General features: G+C 41.0%; 1 protein-coding gene across 2 annotated transcripts in view; it reads right to left on the bottom strand.

Moving 5' to 3' along the window:
- Nucleotides 1-12,124: 12,124 nt before the first annotated feature.
- Nucleotides 12,125-26,925, bottom strand: part of SLC4A4 (solute carrier family 4 member 4) — a 782,778-nt gene continuing 767,977 nt past the window's right edge. For both annotated transcript variants that reach the window (XM_029598711.1, XM_029598721.1), the window contains 2 exons: nt 20,510-20,589; nt 12,125-18,912 (listed from right to left, as the gene is read on the bottom strand). In XM_029598711.1, coding sequence (XP_029454571.1) covers nt 18,807-18,912; nt 20,510-20,589 — 186 coding nt within the window. In that variant the 3' untranslated portion in view covers nt 12,125-18,806. The remainder of the gene's footprint in view (nt 18,913-20,509; nt 20,590-26,925) is intronic.

The raw sequence follows: 26,925 nt of genomic DNA, 5'->3' as shown, positions 1-26,925 counted from the left end.
GTCAGCCCCTGTCACATGGCCATCGGCGCCATCTTGTGCTCCTGTCATGTGACTGGAGCTGACCAATGGCGCCGAAAGCCTCTGTGACATAGTATGGGCAAAGGCTATCGGCGCCATTTTGATTACTGGCAACCGACAACGAAATCGCTTTCGGACCCCCGCTGGACCCCCAGGGATTATTGGCAAGTCTTGGGGAGGTCAAGAGCCCCCTCCTGACCCCCCCAAGGCTTGCCAATAATCCCTGGGGGTCCGAAAGCGATTTCATTGTCGGCTGCCAGTAATCAAAATGGCGCCGATAGCCTTTGCCCATAATATGTCACAGAGGCTTTCGGCGCCATTGGTCAGCTCCAGTCACATGACAGGAGCACAAGATGGTGCTGATGGCCATGTGACAGGGGCTGACCAATGGCGCCGGTAGCCCCTGTGACATGGTAGTTCAGAGGCTATTCGGCATCATTTTATGATTTTAAAGAGCACGGCTTGCAAGTAGCACGGGCACGGAGGGCAAATGGAACCCGGGACCCCGCTGGATCACCAGGGATGTACTTAGTAAGTCTTGGGGAGGGATCGGGATCGGGGGGGGGGGGGGTGTTGTATTATAGTTTATTTAAATGTTTGGGGTGGGTTTTAATTTAAAAAAAAAAAGTGTCCCTCTCCCCATGCAAACCCGAAAAACGAAATTTCCTCGAAAGTCGGGGAAAATTCTTTTCAGGTTTCGGGGCCTCTGAAACCACGACGAGTTAGGAAATTTCGTTGAATTTCCTAACTTGGGCGAAAAACGAAGCACATCTCTAGTTTCTGATCCTGTAGAGTTTTAGAGGTGAGGGAAGGGGAGGCTGAGTCATGCAAGACAAAAGGGCGAGACCCAAAAGCAGCAGTGCGACAGCAGACTCTAGTTAGTGCTGAAAATGTAGCGCAGACATTGTTTGCTTCTTATTCTGATGAAGGATCATCTTGTGTGGGATTCTCATCATCAGAAATGGAAGACGTAATAGCTGATAGGAGGATTAGTTAGTTGTGTCTTAGCCTCCACTTCAGTGTAGCAGGGGAGAGATGAAACTATTGATGATGAGGAGGAAGAGCAGTCAGCGCAGGCACAGAGTATGACTGATGCCCCTGGCATTGCTTCTCAGGGTGCACCCACTACTTCAACTCCAATGCCAGCATCCACCCTGAAGGCTATAGAGAAGGGATCATGAAAGAAATCTGCAATTTGGAGCCACTTTAAAGTGACGGAGGACCCACGTTTTGCTCAGTGTAATTACTGTGCCAGGGCTATTAGCAGAGGCAAGCAAATGGGACCATCTAACTAATTTTGACATGATGCATCATATGCAGAAGCAACATCCAACAGTACTGCCATCTGGGGATGGTGGCAGTAACAGTCAGGGGACCCCTTTTTCCAGGCAGCGTAAAGTGGTTGAAAAGGAGCAGAGTCACCCCACACTCTCAGCCCCTTCTAGCAGTCAAGTGGCAAGCCAACAGCCCCCTGCCAATTGTCAGAAGCGACAACCCACCATGGAGAAAATGGGGTGGTGTTCGGTAACGCTATCCCGGGGAAAGAGGCAGGCAGCCTCAAAAGTTGTAACCAGGAGAATCGGGGACATTATTGCCCTTGATGACCAGCCCTTGTGGGTAGTGGAGAATGTGGGTTTCAAGCATTTGCTGAAGGTCTTAGATCCAAATTACAAAGTCCCCTCCAGAACCACATTTAGCAGAAAGGTCATCCCCAGCCTTTACAACCAGTGTCGCAGTCGCATCCAAGTGCTGCTAGCTAAGGCAGAGCGGAGTGTGCATTTCACCTGCGATATCTGGACCACCATGAATGCTGCATACTCTTACCTCTCCCTGACAGTACACTGGTAGGATCTGGCTGAGACAGGGGCAGGCAGCAGCTCTATTAGTGAACAAGTATCAGGGTGGAGGTGGGCTTTACTGCACACCCACCTGACGGATGACACCCATACCTCAGCCAATATTCTAGCATGCAGACAGATGCTGGTGGGCTGGCAGCTACACCAGCGAGACAGGGATCTTCAGGCAGGGTTCTTTGTCACAGACAATGGTGCAAACATGCTAAAGGCAATATCCGACAGGGGCTTTCAGAACATCTGATATTTTGCACACACTCTGCACCTGGTAGTGAAGTCAGCTCTGGGGTTGGAGTCCAATCACCAAGAGAATGAATACCTGCATACGTTAATACACAGGGCAGGAACATAGCAGTGCACTTCCACAGAAGTGTGAAGGCGGGGCAGGTTCTCCGTGAAAAGCAGACTGATTTGAGGATGCCTCACAAGTGTCTCATTCAAGACATCGTTACCCGGTGGAATTCCACCTGTATGATGCGGCAGAGGTTAGTGGAGCAGCAGACACCCCTTAATGAACTTTCTGTGGAAATGGACATAGCTGTACAGAGTCCCCTAGGGCATCATGATTGGTTAGTCATGAGTCAGCTGGTAAAAATCCTGCAGCCCTTCAAGGATGCCACGGAGGAGCTGAGTTCCAGAAGTGCCACCTTGGCTGACATCATCCCTATAGTTAATTTACTGAAGGAAAATTTGGAGGGCTTAAAACAGGAAGAAGGAATGACAGCAGAGGTGCTGCATTGTCTGGACTTGTTGCAGAAGCAGGTGCAAGAAATTACGACCTTTCACAAAAGACCGCAGATACATGCTTGCCACAGTCTGTGATATCTGTGTGAAAGGGAAACTCGCCCTACAGTCCAATTGTCTCACATTTGTGAAGGACCTGCTGTTAGGAAACATCCGTGAACAGGAGCGCCATAGGCAGAGACCGATTAGGCATGAAGCAGAGGAGGAAACAGCAGGCACTTCAGAGAGTATTGCAAGCCCAAGCAGGAGCAGCACTCTGTCAGCAACAGCTAGTACTTCCTCCTCCACTTCAGTATGCCAAAGCCATGTTGTCCCTAAAAAAGCATCTTTTCTGGAACGGGCTAGAGCAAAAGCAGCTGGCAAGGACTCTCACCCCACCCAAGCAAAGGAGACACCAGCACAAATGTCAGTGACACGGTATCTCCAAGAGCCCATAGAGGACATGCAGACCGATCTGCAGGCCTATTGGGCACACAAGTCCACTGTCTGGCCACACCTAGCCAAAGTGGCTCAGCGATATCTGCCATGTTCACCAACCAGTGTGCCCAGTGAATGTGTATTTTCAATGACAGGGGATATCATGAGCCCTCACCGCTCAAGGCTGGCAACAGAGTTGATGGAAATGCTAGTGTTTTTGAAAATAAACATGCCTTTGCTTGGGTTTCCAGATTTTCCCTGTGAATGGCAAGATGAATAAAAGCAATTGAAAGCCTTGCAGCAGCTCCATCTGCCTCCTATGCTCTAGATAATATCAGCACATGTACCTGACCTGAAACGCTATGCCAGCGTGTCCACTGTCCAGGCCGTACATCCCTACAAGGGTCTGACCTCAAACGCTGTGCCTGTCCATCCAGGCCTTACGTCCCTACAAGGGCTTGAAATCAAATGCTGTGCCTGTCTGTCCAGGCATTGCATCCCTACAAGGGCTTGACTTCAAATGCTGTGCCTGTCCGTCCAGGCGTTACATCCCTACAAGGGCTTGACCTCAAACGCTGTGCCTGTCTGTCCAGCTTGGAGCTTGGATATTTCATATGCTCAATAGTTTTCATGACCTTCATAATATGGGCCATTTTCCCTAAATCTTTCTTAGGTGCCAAATTTTATGTTTCTAGTACTAGAGAAAACTGGTAGTAGTTGTACTCTAGTTCAAAATTGTTCTTTTTTATTAAAAAATGCTGATATATCACCACCTCGCGGAGAGACCACAGCTTGTTCTAAAATAAGCCATCGCAACTCGTTGAATTGATGCCCTTTCTCATTCCATTGGGTGGCCAGTGGTACAGTCGACTTCTGTGTCTTAATGCAGCCTATATGCTCAAACAATCTTGTCCGTATCTTCCGTTTTGCATTTTTGAATAAAAAAGAACAATTTTGGATTTTTAAGCTAGATACAATTGCGCCTAGTGGTCTGAATGAAGTTATCAATTGGTATTCCCTGACTTAAGCCTTCAATTTCTTTAATATCATTACGTCAGTTTGACGTCACAAATGAGAAAGAGACTGACACCATTTTGTGAGTTTTTCTATATAACTAGACAGGACGAACGGGTAACAACATCGAGGAGTTTTTTGAAAGACTGAGCACTTAAGAACATCGACAAGGAGCATGTGAAGATTGGATGGATAGTCCCCCTGAAGCAGAATGTGATCAAAACATGGCCATGTTGGGGTGATGTACAGTGTTTGACATTAAAGCTAAGTACTGGTTATGAATGTTGCTCCTGGACTTGAAAAAAGTTTTTGCAGTAAAATACTTTTCTCCCCTGAGGACTCCTTCATGACTTTTTATAATTAAAGAAAAATATTTATAAAAATGTTTCTTGGCTCGAAGTGAGCAAGTGAATTAAAATATAATAAAGTTGGACCAGAGGTCGATACAGCCTGTTAAAATTCACTGGCTGAGGTCATGAAGGTCCTACAAATTACCTGTTAAAATTCAAAAACAATTTTCCACTGGGGTTTTGTGGTGTATGTGTGTTTTGAATAATATTTCCTCAGATTTCCAAGGTTTTGGGCTTATTTTATTGATTGTTGCCCCTATCAAAACCACAGGGACCTGACTACCTCAGCTCTGCCAGCCTGTCTTACCCATGTTAAAACCACAGGGACCAGCCTACCTCTGCTCTGCCAGCCTGTCTTGCCCCTATCAACTTTCTGCCACTCTGCCTTGCTGCCATACACCAGATGACTCACTCTGCTCCTTGTGGTGTTCTTGCCACTATCATGATTCCTCAGTGTGTTGGTGCTAGTCTTTCTGCTTGCTATGTTCCCCCCTTCATTGTGCTGTAGGATGTTGATGCCACTTGCCTTGCCACTTTGCCTGTCGTGCTGCCTTCGAGGGTTCATGCATCTGTTATCGGTGCTCTCTTTTGAAGCTGTGGTGTATTTTTTACACTCTCGCTGCTGCTTTGCACCTCTGTTAAAGCACTCTTGCTACTCCTGGTACCCCTTTTCCTCTTACTGAAACATTTTTTTTTTACCCACATATACTTCAAAGGGTCATTGAAATGATTTGGAAATTAACAAATGGAGAAATAATATTGGTTTTATTCATGGGACCCCCTCCATTTGTTTTGAAACAGCAAAAATGAAGCAAATAGGGTCCTGTTTGTAATGTTTTACTTTTCATTTTAAATGCATATCCCCAGTAGGAAGAACATTTGGTTTTTGAGTGTACTTATGTTGCAGCAGATGTTATCTTTCACTGTATTTGAGGTCTTTTGCTGCTATACATCACTGATTCCTGCTCCATTTAATAGTACATTACTACACAGAAGGATATGGGAGTGCACCACTGATACTGCATTTTATAAAAATGCTTTTGGGTTGCTCGTGTCCTTACTCCAGGCTGTTTTCTGCTTCCCTCTCTCTCTTTTGCCCTCTTTTAGGCTCACTGGTACTATATTAGCTAATTTACCATTAAAACCTCTTGGTGCAAGGCTAGCAAATCTCATTTTTCCTTTGACTAGCTCTTCTGTCAAGGATCTTCTACCATGCGTTATCTTATAAAATTGGGGTTCACACCTATGAAACAAGCTAGATATGAATGAAGGTCTTTATCTGGTTAGAGATGCAAGGATACAGATATCACATGGGAGGAAACTTTACTGACCAAGGCTCTCTGTAATTACTTTTTTTTCATCAGCCAATTCTCTTGGAAAAAATTAACTATCACCTAGGTACAAAAAAGGTTTTCTAAAAAGTCTACTATTTTCCAGCTGTTCTCAAAGAAAAATGTAATCAGCATAGATGGTCTCTAAATATTAGTGCTTTGGCACAGGGTTGGATATTTTCCACTGCTAGCAGTAAAAACTTCAAACTCTCACAAGTTTCCAGGAGTCAGCAGGCAAATGAATGCTCTGTTTGAGTAAGTTGACAGTGATGGTGTTCAGACATGTTATGATTTTCATAATGCAAAAAGTCTGTTCATGTATACAGTTTTCAGGAATTAAAAGATCACCTTTTGTTGTTTTAACAGTCGAAAAGCATTAGGAGAAATGTCATACTGCTTTAACATTTAAATATACAAAAAAAAAAAATTACCGGTAGTTTTGTACTGTTCATTTACCTTCAACTTACCCTGAAGCAAATTTAAAATTTCCAAGATAGGAATTTCAGTCTGGGAGTTCCCAGCATGGGAGAACACCAGGTCCTAGTCCAGAGTCTGGCATCAATTCACTTTGACTGTGGGATATGTCACGATACCTCTTTATGGCTCAGGTAACAGTTAAAACTGGACAATCTCCTTTCTTGCCTTTGGAAGCTGCCATGCAGTGTGCATGTCATCCCAATGTCCCTTCTGTTTCTGAGGATGAATATCTCAGACAGGGTTCCCAAACCTGCCCTGATGACCTCACATATATAAAAAAAATTCATCTGCTGTCACCCATAGCACCAATATTTGAAAATATTGTTCTGGCTAGTTGTACCTTCTCAACTAGCCAGAAATGGAGAGAATGGAGAGAAAAGGGATTGGTTTTTATTTCACAGCTGTGGGATGATATTTTTGTGGGATTTTCCAAGCTTGAAAGTGAGTTTGAGCTTGATCCAGCCTCGCAAGCTTCCTTTTTTCAGTTACGGGATGCTCTTGCACAACATTTCAATTTACAGGGGGGCCCCTGCAACAGCTAAGTGGTGTGAATCTGAGTGATCCAGAGGCTAATAGTTAGGGGATTGCTATGCTGTATAGGGGTATTCTTATAAGGAAGTTTGGTTCAACCACCTCACCCTCTTTGGTTCAGAAATGGAATGAAGATTTAGGAGTACATCTGGATCTAGAGCCTGAAAAAACATATGGCATTCAGCGCACCACATCTCAGTATGTATAAAGAGGACAGAGCTTATGGTTAAATTATTTCATAGAATATACTGCATGCCTTTATATTATTCTAGATTTATTCCTGGGGTTAGTTCTTTGTGCTGGTGGGAGTGTGGGGAAAGGGTTCTTATAAACACATATGCTGGTTCTGCCCAGTTATCAGCCAGTTTTGGTCGCAGGTAGTACAGGAGATAGCTGATATATTAGGTATCCCTGTACATATTAAACCCTTATTAGGTCTCCTGGTTTACTAATACCTCAAAAACATTGTAGACTGGAGGCCTAAATGTTTTAACCGCTAGGCTCAATTGCCACTTTTTGGAAGTTTAGTCCAAATATGGACCATTGGAGTATTCAATTGCAAAATGTGGCTGATCTCAAGAGGCTAAGATATGGTTTACAGGGTCAGTCCTTTAAGAATAATGCTGTTTGAGCTACATACCATCAACATTATGGCCAGCCTGAATCTATGTCTGTCTAAAAGAGTCATGAAGTTTATTGTTTGTGAGAAGATATCTCTTCCCAATTTAATTGTTTGACTCTGTGAGGAAGCTGTGAATCTCTGCTTGATTTGTGTGTTGATACTATATTTAAACACTGTGGGGTAGATTTTCAAAGGTACGCGCGGGTGTACATGTGCGCGCACTACCCGGCGCGCACACATGGATGCCTGATTTTGTAACATGCACGTGCATGTTACAAAATCGGGGGTTGGCGCACGCAAGGGAATGCACACTAGTGCATCTTGCGCGTGCAGTCACCCACGGCCTTCCCCATTTCCTCCCAGGCTGCTCTGATTTTGGAGCGGCCTGTGAGGGAACTTCCCTTCCCCCTAATCTAACCTTCCCACCCCTTCCCCTAACCTATCCTCCCCCCCCAGCCCTAATCTAATCTGGACAGGCGCAGGTTGTGCGTGCCAGCAGCTGTGCCAGTGGCCTCTGGCCCCACCCCCAGACCGCCCCTTTTTTAAAGCCCCGGGACTTAGACGTGTCCCGGGGCTTTACACACATCGCCGTGCCTTTATAAAATAGGCCCAGCGCACGTAACCCGATTTACGCGCATAGAGCTTTGAAAATCCGGCCCTGTTTGCCTAAAAATTTGTTAGAGTTTTAAAAAAATTCAGCTGCATGCATTCTATACTAAACTCTAAGGTCTGACAGAGTGAAATGATGATATAAAATAGCTTCAGTTCCTTGAAATCTGGGTTAAATAAAAGTGGAGCACGTTAAGCTTTTGGAGTAATATTTCATTAAGATATTTTGTCATGTTAAGTTTATGGTGATTTAGAGCCGGTGGTCGATGCCAACATTAGCACTAGATAACAGCATTCAGTGATGATAGTCTACACTTATATGTGTATCAGATACTAACTCATAGAACTCGTTTGAATCATTGTTCCCTGAAGCAGCCTTGTATAAGTTGAAACTTGGGCCCTAGTCGGGAATAAAACCTACTGGGAATGAAATCTACTTTTTCGGCAGTTGCTGAAACTAGGATTGAAATGTAATCTTTCGGTGGACTTCGCTGGCTGATGGGATTGTCATCATCAGTAGTCTTTAGGCTTGAAATAGCAATATTTTTAACTGCTAATTTGGGTTTGCTAAGATTACTTCAAATTATTAGCCCCTTTATGCCAAGAGTAACATCTGTAGCAGCTCCTTTGATTGAGTATATTTTATATTAATGTATTTTTTATACGTTGTAATATGATCTGATTTTTTTAAATTTCTCATCTGTTAGCTTGATGTGTGAGGAAGTACTTCATGTATATGTATGTATTTTATGGGTGGGATTTATTAATGAAATGTGAAGTGTTTATATTTGAGAAATAACATTTTGAGAAATTAAATATAGGATGCATGTGTTAAGCTTTATTTAAATTGGTTTACATGATACTTGATACTATGTGTATAAACGTGAATAAAAAAAGATTAATAAATAAGGATATTGAAATTGATTAATAAATTGAAATTGACTTTACACTTGCCCCTATTTTTTCATGATATTTCTTCATTAGTGAAATATATTGAGTGAATACGACACACCCCTGTGCCCAGACACTAGGATTACATTTTCCATGGTTCACTATATGACAAGCCCTCTGCCTCAAGCCACCTCCCCCTTCCTCCTTAGTATTCAATAATGTAATATAACCAAGTTAGAAGTTCTCAAAAAATACTTGTAAAAGTCTTGCATTTGTTGGTCTTATTTCTTACATTTTCTCCAATTTTCAGGTTTCTGCTTTCAGATGTTATCTTGTTCCCTTTGCATAGTTTACTCTTCTCACCCATTTTCTTGAATTTTTCATTTTGTCCTTTTATTTAATATATTTAATTTTTTTGCTCCATATCTTTTTTCCTGGGTTTTTTTTTTTAAACTACATTCCATTGTTCTTTCTCCTTTTTTCAATTCTGTGTTTTTTTCCCTCCATTTTTCTCGCTCTTATTTTGTCATCTTTATTTTGAGTGTCCCTCTGCTGTCTCATTGAAAGTGCCTCAATATATATATATATATATATAAATGATCTGGAAAGGAATACGACAAGTGAGGTTGTCAAATTTGCGGATGATACAAAATTATTCAGAGTAGTTAAATCACAAGTGGATTGTGATACATTACAGGAGGACCTTGCAAGACTGGAAGATTGGGCATACAAATGACAGATGAAATTTAATGTGGACAAGTGCAAGGTGTTGCATATAGGGAAAAATAACCCTTGCTGTAGTTACACGATGTTAGGTTCCATATTAGGAACTACCATCCAGGAAAAGGATCTAGGCATCATAGTGGATAATACTTTAAAATCGTTGGCTCAGTGCTGCAGCAGTCAAAAAAGCAAACAGAATATTAGGAAGGGAATGGTGAATAAAACAGAAAATGTCATAATGCCTCTGTATCGCTCCATGGTGAGACCACACCTTGAATACTGTGTACAATTCTGGTCGTCTCATCTCAAAAAAGATATAGTTGTGATGGAGAAAGTACAGAGAAGGGCAACCAAAATAATAAAGGGGATGGAACAGCTCCCCTATGAGGAAAGGCTGAAGAGGTTAGGGCTGTTCAGCTTGGAAAAGAGATGGCTGAGGGGGGCTATGATAGAGGTCTTTAAGATCATGAGAGGTCTTGAATGAGTGGATGTGAATTGGCTATTTTCACTTTGGAATAATAGAAGGACTAGGGGGCATTCCATGAAGTTAGCAAGTAGCACCATTTAAGACTAATCAGATAAATTCTTTTTCACTCAACGCACAATTAAGCTCTGGAATTTTTAAGGTTTGGATAAGTTCTTGGAGGAGAAGTCCATTAACTGCTATTAATCAAGTTTACTTAGGGAATAGCCACTGCCATTAATTGCATCAGTAGCATGGGATCTTCTTGGTGTTTGGGTAATTGCCAGGTTCTTGTGGCCTGGTTTGGCCTCTGTTGGATACAGGATGCTGGGCTTGGACGACCCTTGGTCTGACCCAGCATGGCAATTTCTTATGTTACATTTTTTTTCTTTCAAAGGCTTCTCTCCTTATCAATGATGTCCCCTTCTTCTTCCCTAGTGCCCCGATTGTATCTCCTTGTGTCCTGCTCCTTGTAACTTAAACTTTCTCTTCCTCCCTGAATCTCTTGGCTGTTGTCCCTGTACCTCTCATCTTGCTTGACACTTCTGCTTTCATCTCTCTCTTAATACCTTGTATTACCACCTAATTTTCTTCCCCCTTTTGCCAGATTTATTCATGTAATATAAGCACTGTTGGATGCTGTCCTGCCACCTGCTTGCCCTGCCCTACATGTTGGTACTCCGCTGTGCCAGCTTCTCCCACCAGAATGTTTTAGCACCGCATGGAATCAGATCCCGAACTCTGGCAACAATGTGTGAATACATGGTGAGGGCTGGGGGTGGGAAGTGAGCACTCTGCTACTTAATTCTGCAAAAGAAACTGTTTCGCACCTAACCCACAAAATGGAGTCAACAATATCTACCCAGGAGAAGCCACCACATCCACTCCTGGGGCACAGTTGCTCTCTCTTACACCATTGTGTGCTCCACACCCCACCCCTTGTTCACAACAACCTAAAGTAAACATGGGAACAAGCAATGTGCAACAAGTGAAAGGAAAAATAAAAGAAATTTAACAGTGGCTACTACGCCAGAGGAAATGAGATAGGATAAACTTGTTGGGGTTGCACACTGCCTCTAGTGGGATCAGCAACATAAAAAGGTTATTCATTTGAACCTTTTTAAAATAAAATCATAATTAGGAAGTATTTCCTCTAATTGCTTGGAAGGTGTCTGTGGGAACTGACCATTGCTTTGGCTCTGACACCATGTGCAGACACCCATATCCTTCAAAAGGATTGCAGCATGCATATTTCAGGAGTTTTGGCACTGTAAAAGCACATGAAAACCTGTTTGGATCTGCTATAAGAATGATCTACAGTCATTAAGGTGAATCAGGCAGTTGCAACACAAACACAAAAATACACAAATGCATAAAGTTACTTTATTTTCAATATATATTTAATTTTGAAAAATATAAATGCTAAAATCTTATATTCTTCATCTCTTGATTCCATAAAAGTCTCAATAGAAAGCTTCATAAAACTGTAAAACACTATCAAGTCATAAGAATTTAATGTTTTGTATTATTGGAAAAAAAGTCATTAAACGTTTAAATTATTTTTTTCTGTTACAACATAATCTACTTCATTTAAAATTTTAAAGTTCCATTTTTTTCTCTTCAAACAAATATAAAGGCCATTTAGAGAATTAAAAATAAAAGCATCTGAAAACGCACATTGATTCCAGCGCAAGTGGAATTACGTGAGCCACAAGTATGGCCACCAAATGGAGAGAGAGAGAGAGGATGCTATGTCCTTCTCTGAGCACTGCAGGACTAGGACAAAGTTATCTCTGGCTCTAAAAACTCAAGTTTCACTAGATAACTTAGACCCCATTAGCAGGATTTTTACAGGAAACCTTTCTGGCAGTTCATGTTTTGTCAATACTTCTGAAGCATACCACCTTGGGTTGGAGCACAAAAAGACAGACAGACAAAATCAGAAAAGTCATGCCAAGGCTGACATAAAATCCTGCATTACTGAAATTGAATGGCAAAAGAAATCCAAGCCAGAAATCTGTAACTGTAAGGGCAGTGATCATGGAAACAGTCTGATGTCTACAGACACATCCTCTCTCATGCTTTGCAATGCCGGCTTCAATGCAATCACTCAAGTGTTCTTTTTTTTTTTTACAATCTAAATTCAGCAGTCACTACATTTCAAGTACATTTAGCATTGTTTAAAAATAAAAATGGAAGACATTTGTCACATGGAGACTGATCAATAGACACATTATTAGGAAATGAAAAGGCATCCTTTGTGTACATTTGCGCGTCTGCAGACATATACAATGCACATGCATATACAAATTAGATTTTTTTTTTCTTAATAGGAGCAGCTTCTGTTCACTTTTCTTATGTGCATTTCACAAGTTTACTATGTAGCAAATTATTTCCACCATTACTTTGTAAGTAAAATACTATACACTGCTATTACACATCAGGCGCTGGCACAAAAGTGAAGGAAATAAGAGTTACTTTCCTGTAACAGGTGTTCTCCTAGGACAGCAGGATGTTAATCCTCACACACAGGATGGAATCCGGCACTAAAAAAAACGTATGTCAAAGTTTCTAGAACTTTGACTGTGCCCCTCTGAGCATGCTCGGCATGCATACCACACATCCATGTGGGATGCCCTCAGTCTTATAACAGAATTGAGGAATTAAAAATATGAACATCACGAAGTGGAAACCCAACTCCGCGGGGTGGCTAGCAGGTTTCATGAGGACTGAAATCCTACTGTTCTGGGAGAACACCTATTACAGGTAAACAACTCTGCTTTCTCCAAGAACAAGCAGGATGGCAGTCCTCACATGAGTGAATTCCTAGCTACAGGTAGCTCCCAAAACAAAAAAAGGGGACCAACAAAATGAGTGCTAATGGGCACAATGAGAACAATGATTTGTTGGTAACAGAGGGGCAACCTGAACAGAAAGAATGGGCCCTAGGAGGGAACAGAGTTGGGTTCTACACCTCAAACAAGCCCCAAAGGACTGATTGGCCAAACCTAATGCTGCATCGGCCATCCCTATCCAAAAAGTAATGTAATGTGAATGAGTGGTGAGAACTCCACGTCAAGCCCTGCAGATCTCCTCCATAGGGACTGCTCACAAATGGGCTACTGATGCTGCCATGGCTCAAACAGAGTGAGCCTTGACATGGCCCCCCCAAGATACAATCCCGCCTGGGCATAACAGAAGGAGATTCAGTCTGCTAGCCAACTGGAAAGCATATGCTTGGCAACGGCGAACCCCAACTTGTTCTGATCAAAAGAAACAAAATGTTGGGTGCTCCAGGCAGGCTAAGGCTTGTTTGCAGTCCTAACTGCGCAGGACTCATTTGCCTTGGTGCAAATGAGGCCTGGGAAAATATGTTGGCAGGACGATGGAATGGTTAAGATGGAAGTCTGACATCTACCTTAGGCGGGAACTTAGGGTGCACATGCAAGACCACCCAATCGTGGAAAACCTTAGGGGACACACACTGCATGGATATTCGATATAATGCATGCTGAGCATGCTCAGAGAGGCTCAGTCAAAGTTCTAGGAACTTTGACATAGGTTTTCTGTGCCGGGCTCTATCCGATGATGAAACCTATGTGTAAGGACCGTCATCCTGCTTGTTCTCAGAGAAATTTTAGACTGTCAGACCTTTTTTTTTTTCCTATTCTTTAAAATTTATTTATTTACTGGTTAGGGGGATCTCAAATGTACACATATCTCAAACCATCAAATATCTCATTGATATGCACAAATGTCTGTCAAATATACAGTACTGTACAGGATTACTGGTAACGTGTGCAGCACACAGTGATTGGCATGACAACTTTTGGAATCCACAGGGTGTCTCAGAGAATCCCCTGCACCCGCTCCTGATGCATAGTAACACTATAGATTTTCTTACAACTACCATCAAGTGGTTTGGGGAGGCAGGAAAAAATGTATGGTGCACAGTGCAATGCAGTGAGCAGTAAATAAACTGCTAAGACCTATTAGTCAGTGCTGTAGCAGAACTTTCAACACGAGGGCATGCTCTTTTATTTCTTGTTCATATATTGTGGGGTGCAATTAGATCCCATTGCCAAAGGAAGGAAAGAGCTGCCTTAGAGTGTCTCATATATATTCAGTGCTGCCAGTCCATCTCAATGTCATCAAGACATTTTAATCCAGTTCGGCATTCCCCTTTTGCCCAATACATTCTACAACACAAGAAACACCAGACTGCAGTAGGATGCAGAAGTAAAGAATTAGGCCTAGGATAACACCGCATGACCAAACAGAACCAGATTAGCCAAAATAGACATTTAGGGCTTGATATTCAAAGTGACCTATTTGCATAAAACAAGGTTTTATGCATGTAAGTGGTACATTAAAAATCAATATGAGGGCTGTGCATAACACCCCTTTTCACATGTACTTCAACCTGCACTAACAAGAAGGGTTGTGAGGATTGGAGTTAAACCAGGAAAGCATTTACATGCATGCTTTCAATTTTCAAAAGTATACATGTAAATGTACACATAGGGCAGATGTAATTTTCTGCGTATATGTGTAAGCATGTACCGGGGCAATCTGCAAATCTTCAAAGTGGACTTATGCGCATAAGTTTGCTTTGAAAATTTGGGCTAAAGTTGTACCCACAGGGTACCCAAAGGGTATTCTTAAAAGCAAGTTCTGTGGGTAAAGTAGTGCTTTATTCACAGAAATGGCCCTTTATGGAAACGGTGCGATCGATACGTGCATAAAATTACGTGCATGCACATATTGCTCCTGAAATGCTTTTTCGCACATGGGGAAAGGTATTCCAGAAGCTGTAGTCTAGGTGGGTGGGAACTTAGGACCATATTTTTTTATTTTAAAAAGTAGGTGGGTAAACTCTCTTGGCAAAACTACTTGCACCTAATAGCAGGCGTTAACTGTAATCAAATAGTTTTGCCAAGATAATGTCCAAAGGGAATTTACACATGTAAGTTCACTTTAAAAAAAAAGATGCATCTTGGGCAGGTAACACCCACAATTTAAACTCGTTATAAAATCCACCCTCAGAGGCTAATTTTCAAAGGGACTTCTATGGGTAAAACAGTGCTGTATACATATAAATGGCCTTTTATACAATTGCCCACCTGATATATGGTGAACCTATGTGTGTGACATCTTCACTGAGCAGAGGCATTCCTGGAAGTGAAGCTGGGAATGGGGTTTGGACTTATGTGCATATATCTGGATTTTAAAAAGTGTGCATGGAAATTTCTGTGAGTAGATTTGGAGGGAAACTTTTCAAAGTAGATTTATGCACTAACATCCGCTTTGAAAGCTTGTGTAAACGTACTCACAATATTACAAAACTGACCCCCTTAATTGTTGCCAGACAACCTGAACACTTTCAAAGCATTCTGAATGCGTGCTACAGGTTTGCCTGAAAGTAGAAGCCAGCTAAATTGCTCAAAATATCAACTCTTGGCTCTCTTGCTTTCTTTTCTGGGTTTATTCCTTTGTATCCTGTCATATCTTGTCTAATATCTTTTATTGCTTAAGATCAGCACTGTACATTCAAATCCGTAACAGTGGGAATGGCTAAGCAGGAGCCTCTTCCAGAAACCTTACACAGTAAACAAGTATTTTAAAGATTCTATTTAAGCTGCCAAATTGTTCACCAAATGTGTGTTAATAATGATGTTCTGAAAGAGCGTGGCATGTGATGCATGAAAGCTGTCACATGCCACTTTTTAAACAGCACTGGACTTAAAAAAAAAAAAAAAAAGTATGTGTGGCAGGAGCTCAAATTCAAAGATTAAAGAAAGGGTATTAAGCTCTCTGCTCAAGCTTCTCATGTTCTTTTTTTTCTTTAAAATATAATAAAAAGCAGCACATTGCTGCTGTAATGTGATTAAGCTGCATTTCCCAGCAAGGCAGTTTAAGCATATTTAAAATATATACACAGAGCCTTTAAATATTTGCATTCTAATTAATTTTAATAAAAAATTGTAGTGTAATATAAACTATTTGTAATTGTCTCAAAAATGACTGGTTTGTCTCTGATCTGTAATGCACATGACCAAGTGATAGCACAATTTAGTTCATTTTTGCTATGAGGACCCCAGTTCAAATTTTTTTTTCTCCCCCAACAAAGCTGATCTGTACCGGGGAAAGAATTCATTAGAAAAGCCAGAATCAGCATATCAGAGTTTGAATTGGTTCTAAAATAATTAACTCATAACAGCATGGAATACAAAATGCACAGCAAGCTTGGCAACGTGTCACAGTTCTGCATACCTACAAATAAAATATACCTGTGACATTCAAATATCTCTTTAAATTTTAAAATCAAACTGTGCCTTAGATTGGAAACAGCTTTTTTTGTAACATGTGCCAGAAGAGAACATATTTGCCAGTCTAATGATCAATTCAAACTTTTAGCAGGTCTATAATGGGAGGGAGGAAAGCACGCAAGCCATCAAAAATAGCCAGTCAAATTTTAACAATTTACAAGTGATATTTTAGCTAGAGAATAATCCCCTCCAGAATGAAAAACAAAACCTCAATAACATATTTAAATTTTTTTTAAATGTCTTTTAAAGATGGGTTCTAACTACTGTAAAAACAGAATTAGTATTCTATTTAGTTCAAATATCATATATATACATATATATTTATTCTGAATTCCGTGGGATCTAATAGCATATTAAAAAACATAAATATTTAGATTTATATAACTAGAGGCATTCATATGGTTGAATTACTTATTTACAACCTGATTCAGTAAAATCAGAAGAAAATTTCCAGTTAAGTGGTAAGAGAGATTTTCCTGTTTAAATACTTGGGACAGCAGAGCCTAGGCATGTGGGGACAATGCGAAGAAAAAGCTCTCATCAGAATGGCAGAGTTTGTGAAAATCGGGGAAGGTTGGGAGGGGGGTGGGGGGGGGAGAGAAAGCGGGACTCAAACTTGGACGGTGGAGCCAAAACGAAGCTGAACATGAGAAAAAGAAAATGGTGTGCCCATAGTAGCCAACAGAAGAAACCCAAGCTGAGCCAACCGAAATTAAAAAAAACACAAAACTAACCGAAATTAAAAAAAAATACAAAACTAACCGAAATTTTAAAAAAACAAAACTACCAAGCAAACATAACTGTTTGGTTTTTGGCAGCAGCGCTCATTTTTGATAGTGTGAGATAATGGCCCTCACAACCTTAGAGGCCACATCACCTCAGCACAGTGGAAGCAGCCATCTTGCTACAGCAGGGACATTAGATCATACTGTGTCAACATTTCACCGACCACCTCAAGCCTCCATTTCCTAGTTTTGATAAAGAAGATTGTGTGTCCATTCCTTCTAACTAGCAGTTAGTCATGTCTTCTATATAAAGCACATGTGCACTGTACAGACAGACAGACACAACCACAAAATGCCTGTGAATGAAAACAGTTCTTCTAGGAATACTGCACATAATCAACAATATGGGAACAATCAGCACCTACCCACCGACACTGTTCTTCAGTCAGTAAGGCAGTTATTGCCATTACAGTTAATACCTTTTGTTGTAGACCACAAAAAAAAAAATATCCCTATTAAATTACCACATCTCCTTCATATAACATTTTTCTGATATCTTAAAGAAAATGTACGCATAAAAAAAAATGTTAACAATCTGACAGTTTGATCAAATCCTGTGCCTTACCTCAGAGTTAAAAGTAAATTTTTATGATCACATTATGTACAAGTTATTTGTACAGAAAGAAGAAGCCCAGCATCTACAAATAAGAGGTAGAACTACTTTTAAAACTATAAGTTTCCTGCTGCAGGAAAAAAAAATTCATTTTCTTTACAGTAATTTAAAAAAGTTTAAAAAAAAAATTGATAAAAATAAGTTGCAGGTTAGGCCCCCATAATTTAATAAGATAATCTAGGAAATAAAATACTTTTCAATACACTCAAGAGTCGAGCCTAATACTCAGAAATGAAAGGGAAGGAGTAAGAGGAAAAAAAAAGGAAAACACTAAGGAGGTAATTTTCAAAGGAGTTATACATATAAAAAGCAGCATATATCATAGCAATTTTCAAAAGCCCATTCACGCGCATAAAACCTCCTGACAATTCAGCCCTATGGAGTGCATTTTCAAAGGAGTTACACGTGTAAAAGTAGCAATTTTCTAAAGCCCATTTGCACACTTAAATCCTTTTGAAAATTACCTCCTAAGGAAAAAGCAAAAGGTTGCATAGCAAAGGGACATCTGAACACCTGCGAGGCGTCTGTGACAGGGGCACTGTACCATTAGGTTTCTTATATTAATTCTACAGCATAGGATTTGAGGGCAAGTTAACAAAGCAGCAATTTCCAGTTGTACAGGATGGAGCTACAGTACGGATATCGTATGATCAGGGTTTGTTCTCTCCGATAACTAACCGGTGCACCAAACAGCAGCGTAAGCTCATTTCACATTCATAGAAGTATTAAATGGGCCTTATTCAAGAAAGACTTTTATCCAGTTCTGTGCCTATGGAAAAAAAAAAAGTCTTTATATAATAAGGCCCGTATGTTTTGTGGCTGTGAGAGAAAACAAATCAGCAGATGTGTGCACGAGTGTCTGACTGACAGAGAAGTCAAAAGGCTATATGTCGGAGAGAGAGAGAGAGAGAGAGAGAGACTTGACTTCTTGCAGGTAAAGGTATGTCACAGTTTTACCTATGTACAGAAGAAGCAGAACATTTAATATTTGGCTAGTGACAAACAAACCCAGTTCAATACAAGATTAACAGATGGGTTACAATGTGGTTTCTGTTCCCCTGCTCCTCCAGAAATAACCACTGTCTTCAGGTTCAAGTTCTATTCTAATCTGAGGCACAACTCGTACTGGAGTTCTTGGAGGGCTGAAATAAAAAAAGGAAAAGAAAAAGAAAAAATGAAATATAACCATTTCTTTTGTTTTGTTTTTTTTTAGTTTCCAGAGGACCTGAGACAGAAAGCAAGTCAAGGAAAGTGTCTATGGGATGGACACAGAGGATCCTGGACAGGGCGGTAGGGATTGTAAAGCTGAACGGTTGGGTGTGAATGGGGCAGAAGAGACAGGGCCACATGGCCTTTTTCTGTCATTAAGTTTCAATATTTATTCCAACAAAAAGGTAGTGCCTTACTTTTTTTTTTTGTTAACTTTTATGTTTGTAAATTCAAGTGGAATAACACAGAAACCACATTGGTTTATTTTTTAATTTGTTTTTGAAGCTGCTAGAAAAGTTCAAAACCACAGAGCTGCAAGATATCAAGGTATAGCCCCCTTTCAGGGCAGTCTGAAACGTTTCCTACCCAGGCATCCAAGCAAGCAAAAAATGGCAGCAAAGAGCTGAATCAATCTATTTGTCTTTGTTTGGCTATGTTTTAGGTGGTTGATTTCTTTTTGTGGGGAGGGGTCAGATGGAAAAAAAAGAAAAAAAGAAAAACAAAACTTTAACACTCCAAGTTGAGTCAGGCAGGGTTTTTTTCATTCAGTTTCCCATATACTGCAGTTAGTATTCTTGGGCTTTTGTCCTGTTCCCCCCCCCCCCCCCCCCTTGATTCTCTCCGTGAGCTTCAGCAAAAGAAAATTATTCCTTACCTGCTAATTTTCGTTCCTGTAATCCCATGGATCATTCCAGACGGTGGGTTATGTTCCATGTCCAGCAGATGGAGTCAGAACACAAAATTCCCAGGGGAGGACCCATATAACCACGCCTCCCCTGTAACAACTCTCAGTAACTAGACTAACAAAGCCCAAAAGAGAGAGACCAAAAACAGAGGGATCAAGTAATCAAAGAAGGAATTGAAATAACCGCTGTCCAAATAAACAGCAACTAAATTCTGAACAGTGAACTTGCGAACAGCAGTGCGTGAACAAAAAAGACGCGCAGTATTCGAAATACAGAGTAAAAGATTGTTAAGACAGGTAGGCAGGGATGTCCCACAAGCAAACCCCCAAACCAAGGGAGGGTGTCTGGAATGATCCATGGTATTACAGGAATGAAAATTAGCAGGTAAGGAATAATTTTCTTTTCCCTGTACATACCAGGATCATTCCAGATGGTGGGATGTACCAAAGCTTTCCCATCACGGGTGGGCCGCAGACAGCCCTGCTAGTTACTGAGAGCTGTTACAGGGGAGGCGTGGTTATATGGTTCCTCCCCTGGGAATTTTGTGTTCTGACTCCATCTGCTGGACAGGGGACATAACCCACCGTCTGGAATGATCCTGGTATGTACAGGGAAGAACTTTTACCTGTCTATTCACTAATGTTCCTTCCCACCTTCTCCACTTCTGTCTGCAGTGTCTAATGTTAAAACTAAAGAAGCCAGGGCACAGGCCCGAGAAGGCTGCATGCACACCACTGTACTCTGCAAGCTTGTTTAAATGGAAAATGCTCTATGGTGGGGAAGCGGTATGGGGGAGGATCAGCAGCTAATAATAATAATAAGACTGGCTGGTACCACAGTTTACCTTGGCATAGTAAGTGACTGAAGAAAAGGAATTCTTTCAGCAAGATGTATGTCGTTCAAGGAATGTTTGTGATTTTTCTCCTATAGGGAAAAGAAAACCAAAACAAATCAAATCAGATACCGTACTGGTGTTCTGCCTCTCTCAAAGGGCCTTGGAAGACCTGCTGAAATGACAAAGTCTTCAGCTGCATGAAAGAATCATTATCCAACCCACTCTTTCCCTCCATTCCTTGTGAGTACTTGTTTGGAAATGCAGCATAAAAAAAAAGCCCATTGGCCTCAAGCGTGCAACTGAATGATTATAACTACCATAATCGCAATCGTACCATTAAAAAAATAAATAAATAAGGGAGTAGCATTGCCGAGTCCCATAGAAACGGTCTAAGCTTCCAAATTTTACTAAGCAGATTATAATACAAAATGCAAACAAAAAATAAAAAAGATTTTGAAAAACAAACATAAGACACAAGGAGGAGGGAGAAAAAAGTAATGCAGGTACTAGAAATCTAAAGATACCACAATCAAAAAGCAATAAAGCAAAACAAAACAAAAAATTACGGAGCCACCAGCAGTAGGAAGGAAGACAAATATGTTAATGATGAATGACTGAAAACATTGCTGCCTGCATGAACTAGCAATGATTTAAAGGTAATTGGGGGTAAACACGCCACATGGTGAGCACTGACTGGATAATTGCTTGGAACCAGATGAGAGCAAAGTGTCACAGACAGCAGTGGAGTTTCTAGCAGCAATCTGGAAGAGAAAGTTAACAGACGCAGCAGAAGCTGGGAGTGAAAGAGAAGCTAAAGAGTCAGACTGGCAATAATGCCAAACTAGATGGCAGAAAGGGAAAAAGGCAATCAGTTAGTAAAAAGCATGAAGAAGAGTGGACCACATAAAATATGTAGTAGTTTCGTAATCAGATACCAAGGGCCGGATTCACTCAGGTTTTCCCCCCATTCTGTGCCTAGGGGAGGAAAAAGCTTAGTGAGTCGGGACCTTGCTACACAATGAAAAAAATTAATTAAATATGAAAGAGACATGCAAGATGGGAGCATTTATGGTTTTATTTTTGGTTGGTATTTATGTTGAAGCCAGACCCAAGCAGGCATGCGAGAGGTTAATTCTACTCACTGTCGGAAGGTTTGCTATCACTTAGGAATGGTTCCTGTTCCATGATGTCCATTGGAATTTTAATACTTGGGACATTTTCTGAGTAGGGGCAGTCAGACTGTGGAAGAAATGCGTAAAAGGACTTGAAAACATTGTCAATGTCAAACTCAACCAATGGTGCGCTGTCTCTCTCCTTCCTGCAGATACTGATGGGCAGCTTTCCCCTTCCTTGGCCAAACTCTCCTTGCTTTAGAACAACATGGCTCATGTTCAAACACAGCCCGTGCAGTCTCAAAGTCGAAATCAGAGCTGGCTTTTTAGGAATTATGGGACTCAAGTGGGAGGCCCCACTATGCTTGCTTCTTATTTTATCATAGGTTCATTTACAGTATTTAGTTTCAAGATCCTTTTCTCTCCCAACACATTAGATGACTTGAGTATATTATTAATATCTACAAATCAGAAAATGCATTTTATCCATCTGAATTCAAGTAATTCTGTAAGCTGCCTTCACAATCATTTGGAAAGGCGGGCTAAAACTCCAATAAGGGAATATAGTTGAAGATAAGATAATTATATTAATATAGCTTTTTTCTGGGAGAGGGGATAACTGTGTCCCTCAGAGTAAACAGTGATGCTAAAAAGCACATTACATTTATTTATTGGGGGGGTGGGGGGGAGGGAGCTATATCCTCTTCCCTCAATTCCTTTCAAGAGCAGAGGCCAGTCCATGTGTTGGCTGCCTTCGTATTACAACCTCCTGCAATCGAGAAGAGAGCAGATACTCCTGTGATACTGTGCTGTGCTGGGCTGGACATTTTGCCGTTTTGCACCAAGACACTCTCAGGAACACACTTTAGAGGAATACAAATTTTAGTTGACAAGTGCTGCTGTAGTAAAAGTTTTTGAAAACTCTGCTTGGGGGCCTAGATATGAAAATCCCAAGCTTCCATTTCTTAACTTCACATAATTTTACGGAACTACCATATGCATCAGAAATTCACAAGCATAATCAACAGGGATTATTTGTCCTCTAATAATTATTATTGCAGATTGATTTGTGGGGCTTTAAATTCACTATGAAGAAATGATGTCCCTTGATTTATGATGTGAGGAATCCCTCTCCTCATTTTCAGCCTCTTTTACCTTTATGAGAAAAGACTTTGGGCAGTGGATTTACCCAACTGCACAAACTTTACAGATATATCCAAGCACTCACATCACAGTATATTTGCTGAAGCAATTTTGACATTGGATCAAATACTTTCCACAGAGGAAATCAGTGATCACAGAGAGGTTGATAATCGAAAAGTTGTGTGTCCAGCTAACTTTGAAAGGATTGAAGGTGAGTAGGGATCAGTGCTGCTCACCACAGGACAATTTTAAATTATATGGGAGAGGGTCTGGCTTGGCCACACAACAAAGTTTGAATATACTGAGGAAGGGAGTGGCTTGGCTGTGCAACATTTTTAATTCATGTTGGGGAACTGATCGCAGCTTGGCTGTTAGTTTTTTTTTGGAGGGGGGGGGGCCGGTTGTGAATATGCAGTAGATTGGTGAGTGGTAAAATTACCCAGATAATTTTTATCTGGGTAAATTTAGCTGAGTACATTCGGCAGCAATTTTACCCAGGTAAGTGCCATTGAATATTTAGCTGAGCTTATCCAGGTAACTTTATCCGATAATTTCTCTGCTCGCCAACTTATTGTGTGGAGAATTTTTAAAAAGTTGTATTTTAATTTTATTTTTTCCACTTTTGGTATTTTTCCTGTGCTGGCTTATTTACAAATCATTGGAAGGAGAGCAATATAGAGATCAGCAATGACCTCCATGGTATTGAGGGGCATTTTTCATAGAATTATTTTAGTTTAAATTGTTCCAGAATGCCACAAAGTTGATTTGGAACCTAGAAAACCTTAAAAAAAAAAGTCTTAGTTTGTGTACTCTATAGACTCAAATTGTGCCTTTCATTTTAAAGGCAAGAGAGACCAGGATGAGAAAAGCAAATAGTAATGTCTGAAGGTTGATGGGCCCTTGTAAATAGAAAAATGTCAACATCTTTATTTTAAACATCCATTCTTTGGTGCTTAATTAGTCTCAGGTTTTGTCATGTAATTTATTGTTGACAATGCAGGCAATCCTTTTGACAGACTCCCAAGAGAAGAGAGAACAAATGAAGAAAGGTGATAAACAAGACAGAATAAATGTTATCACATACAACAATCTCCCCAGAAAACAGAGTGCTGGAAAATTCATCATCATTGTAAAATGTTAGTAAACAAAGAACATTTGCACGAAGTTCACGTAAAGCCAACCAAACATCATGGTAACAAAATATTCCAGAGGAAACAGAGAGCCCTGCCAGAATGTGCAGAACTAACAACACCTGAAATGGAAAATTAATTTCATTTAAATCCCTTCAGATAGGTACACTTTTTAAGGGCTACAGACAGTCACCCATAAGTGGGTGTGGTTCAGTAGTGGTTTAAAATTGAAAAGACTAAATGGACCTGGCCTAGCATTTGTTGGATTCAGACCTTTCAATGACAGATGCAGTAGGGCCTAGTGGGGGTCCCTGGTGGAATCAGACACTCAGGTCAAGATGCTACGTTATTATGGAATGCTGAGCTTTTGCAAGCGATAAACCTTTGTTTTATGCAAATGGTCTTTTAAAAACTGCCTGGGAGGGCCTTCATGCACATAAAAGGTACATGCAGAAGCCAATTCCCATGTACTTTTATGCACACTATATACAAGTGTTCCGGTGGGGGGAGGAGTTTATAAGCACAAAATTACACCTGCTCCTGAACAAGGGTAACTTTGTGCAAACCTGTAGGGTGCAGGTTACACACTTAAATCCGCTTTGAAAATTCTGGCTAAAGTCTCATGTGAGCCTATATGGGCTGCTTGAGAATTACAGCCCAAAGTTTAGCTGTCAGTTGTAGGAATGTGTGCAAATAATAACCATTAGATTTACCTGCATATCTATTCATTAGGTGTTGTAAATATAGAGAATACTATTTCTGCAGGAGTACACACCTTTTTCTGCTCTTTTTGTAAATGCCAAGTCTAGTGAACATGTGAAGTCTGTCCTGTGTGAGCTCCACTGACTCCCCCCACTGAGAGTGGGATAACATTTAAAGTACTTTGTATTATATTAAAATGCCAGCACCAAACACCAGCACACTTGATTCTTCTCCATCCCACATATATTCTAACAAGGGAATTTCAGTTCTCCCAGCAAGCCTTTTATCTGCATCTTCACTAATTACAGCAAAGTCAGCCTGCACGAGGCTACGTGCATTCATTTGCTTTGTACACACATTATAGAAGAACATCTTTCAGGACTTATGCAAGGAAATCTGCTACCTTTTGAAAAAAAAAAAATCATAACCTGGCTCTTCAACCAAGTCTTCCCCTGAACTCTGCATTTCCACCCATCTTACTGCTGGGTATCCTCCCTTAATTATGAAAGCAGTATTCAACTTTTATGTGCTGTGTTTCTTTACCTTAATCCTAGGTATCCCTCCCTATACTATGAAATCCCCATGTGTTGCTGCCTACTCAGTTTTTATGTTCATCTATCCCCTCCCCCACCTCTACATATATGTAGAGGTGGGGGAGGGGATAGATGTATGTAATCTGCTTTGCGCTCTTCCTAGGAAAAAGGCGCAATATCAAATGGAAACAATCTTCTTGTCTTCCTGTATTATAAGGGTTCACATTGTACAGCTCCCAGATGACCCATCTGACACAATACACAAAACTGCTGAGGAGCCGATGTAAGAAGATGCGCAGACCCTAGCGTGGGTATTAATCTGCACTTTAGTGTGGATTTTTCTTACTAACGTAGTGTTTTTTTTAACATGGAAAAAGCATATGCAAAAACCCGGGTTAAAATCTGCCGCTAGGATTAGCACAGGTAAATGTTAACCCCACATAAATGTAAATACTGTCTACTATCGGGCACTGCAGGAAGATGTGTTAGAGCGCAGCCTGATTAACACCCCTTTGTTACACCATGGGAAATTTAAATCCTGAGTCTGAGGTGGAGTTAAACTTCCCATGGTGCTTATGAACATGCATTTCCCAGGAACATTTATGGAAAAAAGGGGGGTCCTCTGAAGAGTCCACGTAGTTAAAATAAAAATCCATTCACAGGCATTCTTGAAACTGGAGAAATGTTATTGAAAAGTAGACCAGAGAGCTCAGCCCAGCATTTGCTTCAGAGAGCTAAGCTACACTGGCAGCCCTGCACATGCCCACCATCTAATGCCAGCAGTTGACTAGAAAAGATGAAAGCGGCTTGATTTTACTGAGCCGAATGGGGTAGAAACATGTAGAACCTTGCTCCACAAGGACAGCCTGGACACCAGTGTGAGTGAAAGCTGAAGGAGGCGGCACTGTAGCTTTACAGAAAGGAACGAGTCCACAAAGCTTATTCATTCTTTACAGTCCGGGAAGCAGATGATTTCTCCTACACCCTGATTTCCCATCAGGACCTGCCCAGCCATGCACTTCAGCTCAATATCCCAGAGCCCAGCCTCGTGGGATCTGTGTGAAAGATCCCACTGCCAAAGAAGATCTGCCTGGGGGGGGTGATGCGGGGCTGTTCAGGTCAATCTGGAGCAGGAATGGATATTTTGGCTGCCCCATCCTTCCTCTGAGGTCAGAGTCTCAGACCTTAGGTGGCTCCTTGCTTTGCTCCTGACTGGCTGAATTCGATCCTCCTTTGTTGGCTTGCTTGCACTGTAAGACCCTCCCCAGCATTGGTCTTGCCATCTGGACATACAGATCCTGCTCTTGCTCAGTGCCTGGTTATGCTGCTTCTGTAAGAGGAACTGCTCAGTCTTACTGGTTCCAGTCTTCCCACACCGATTATGGTAAAATAGTACGGTTAAAAAATATCTATCCTTTTATTTTTGCTTCCTGAGAGCTCCCAAACAAATCCACTTCTGAGCAGATCTGCATCTTTCACATAGGGCTGAAGAGACCTCCTCCTTCCTTGAAAAGGGCCATTTTTTAAGCATAGATTTTCAGTTCCATGAAATGGAGATGGTCCATCAGTAAAATAAAGCACGTTTTTCTGTTTGGCGCGTCTTTTTTTTCATGGGCTATTTGCATGCCATTAGCTTACTACATCCTGTGGTTCCATAGGTTTTATTGTGCAAGTAAACATAACAGGTGCTAACATTTTTCTCAGATTTTAGTGTGGGTTTTATTATAATCCTCCTAGTTGTAATGTAACCAGAACATTATTGCTCCTTCTCTTTTGACGATGTTGTACAGCCCACCATCCAGAAA

Source organism: Rhinatrema bivittatum, chromosome 1, assembly GCF_901001135.1.
Source record: "Rhinatrema bivittatum chromosome 1, aRhiBiv1.1, whole genome shotgun sequence".
NCBI lineage: Eukaryota > Metazoa > Chordata > Amphibia > Gymnophiona > Rhinatrematidae > Rhinatrema > Rhinatrema bivittatum.
The sequence above is the reverse complement of the archived record's forward strand: the minus strand, read 5'-3'. Positions and strand labels throughout refer to the sequence as shown.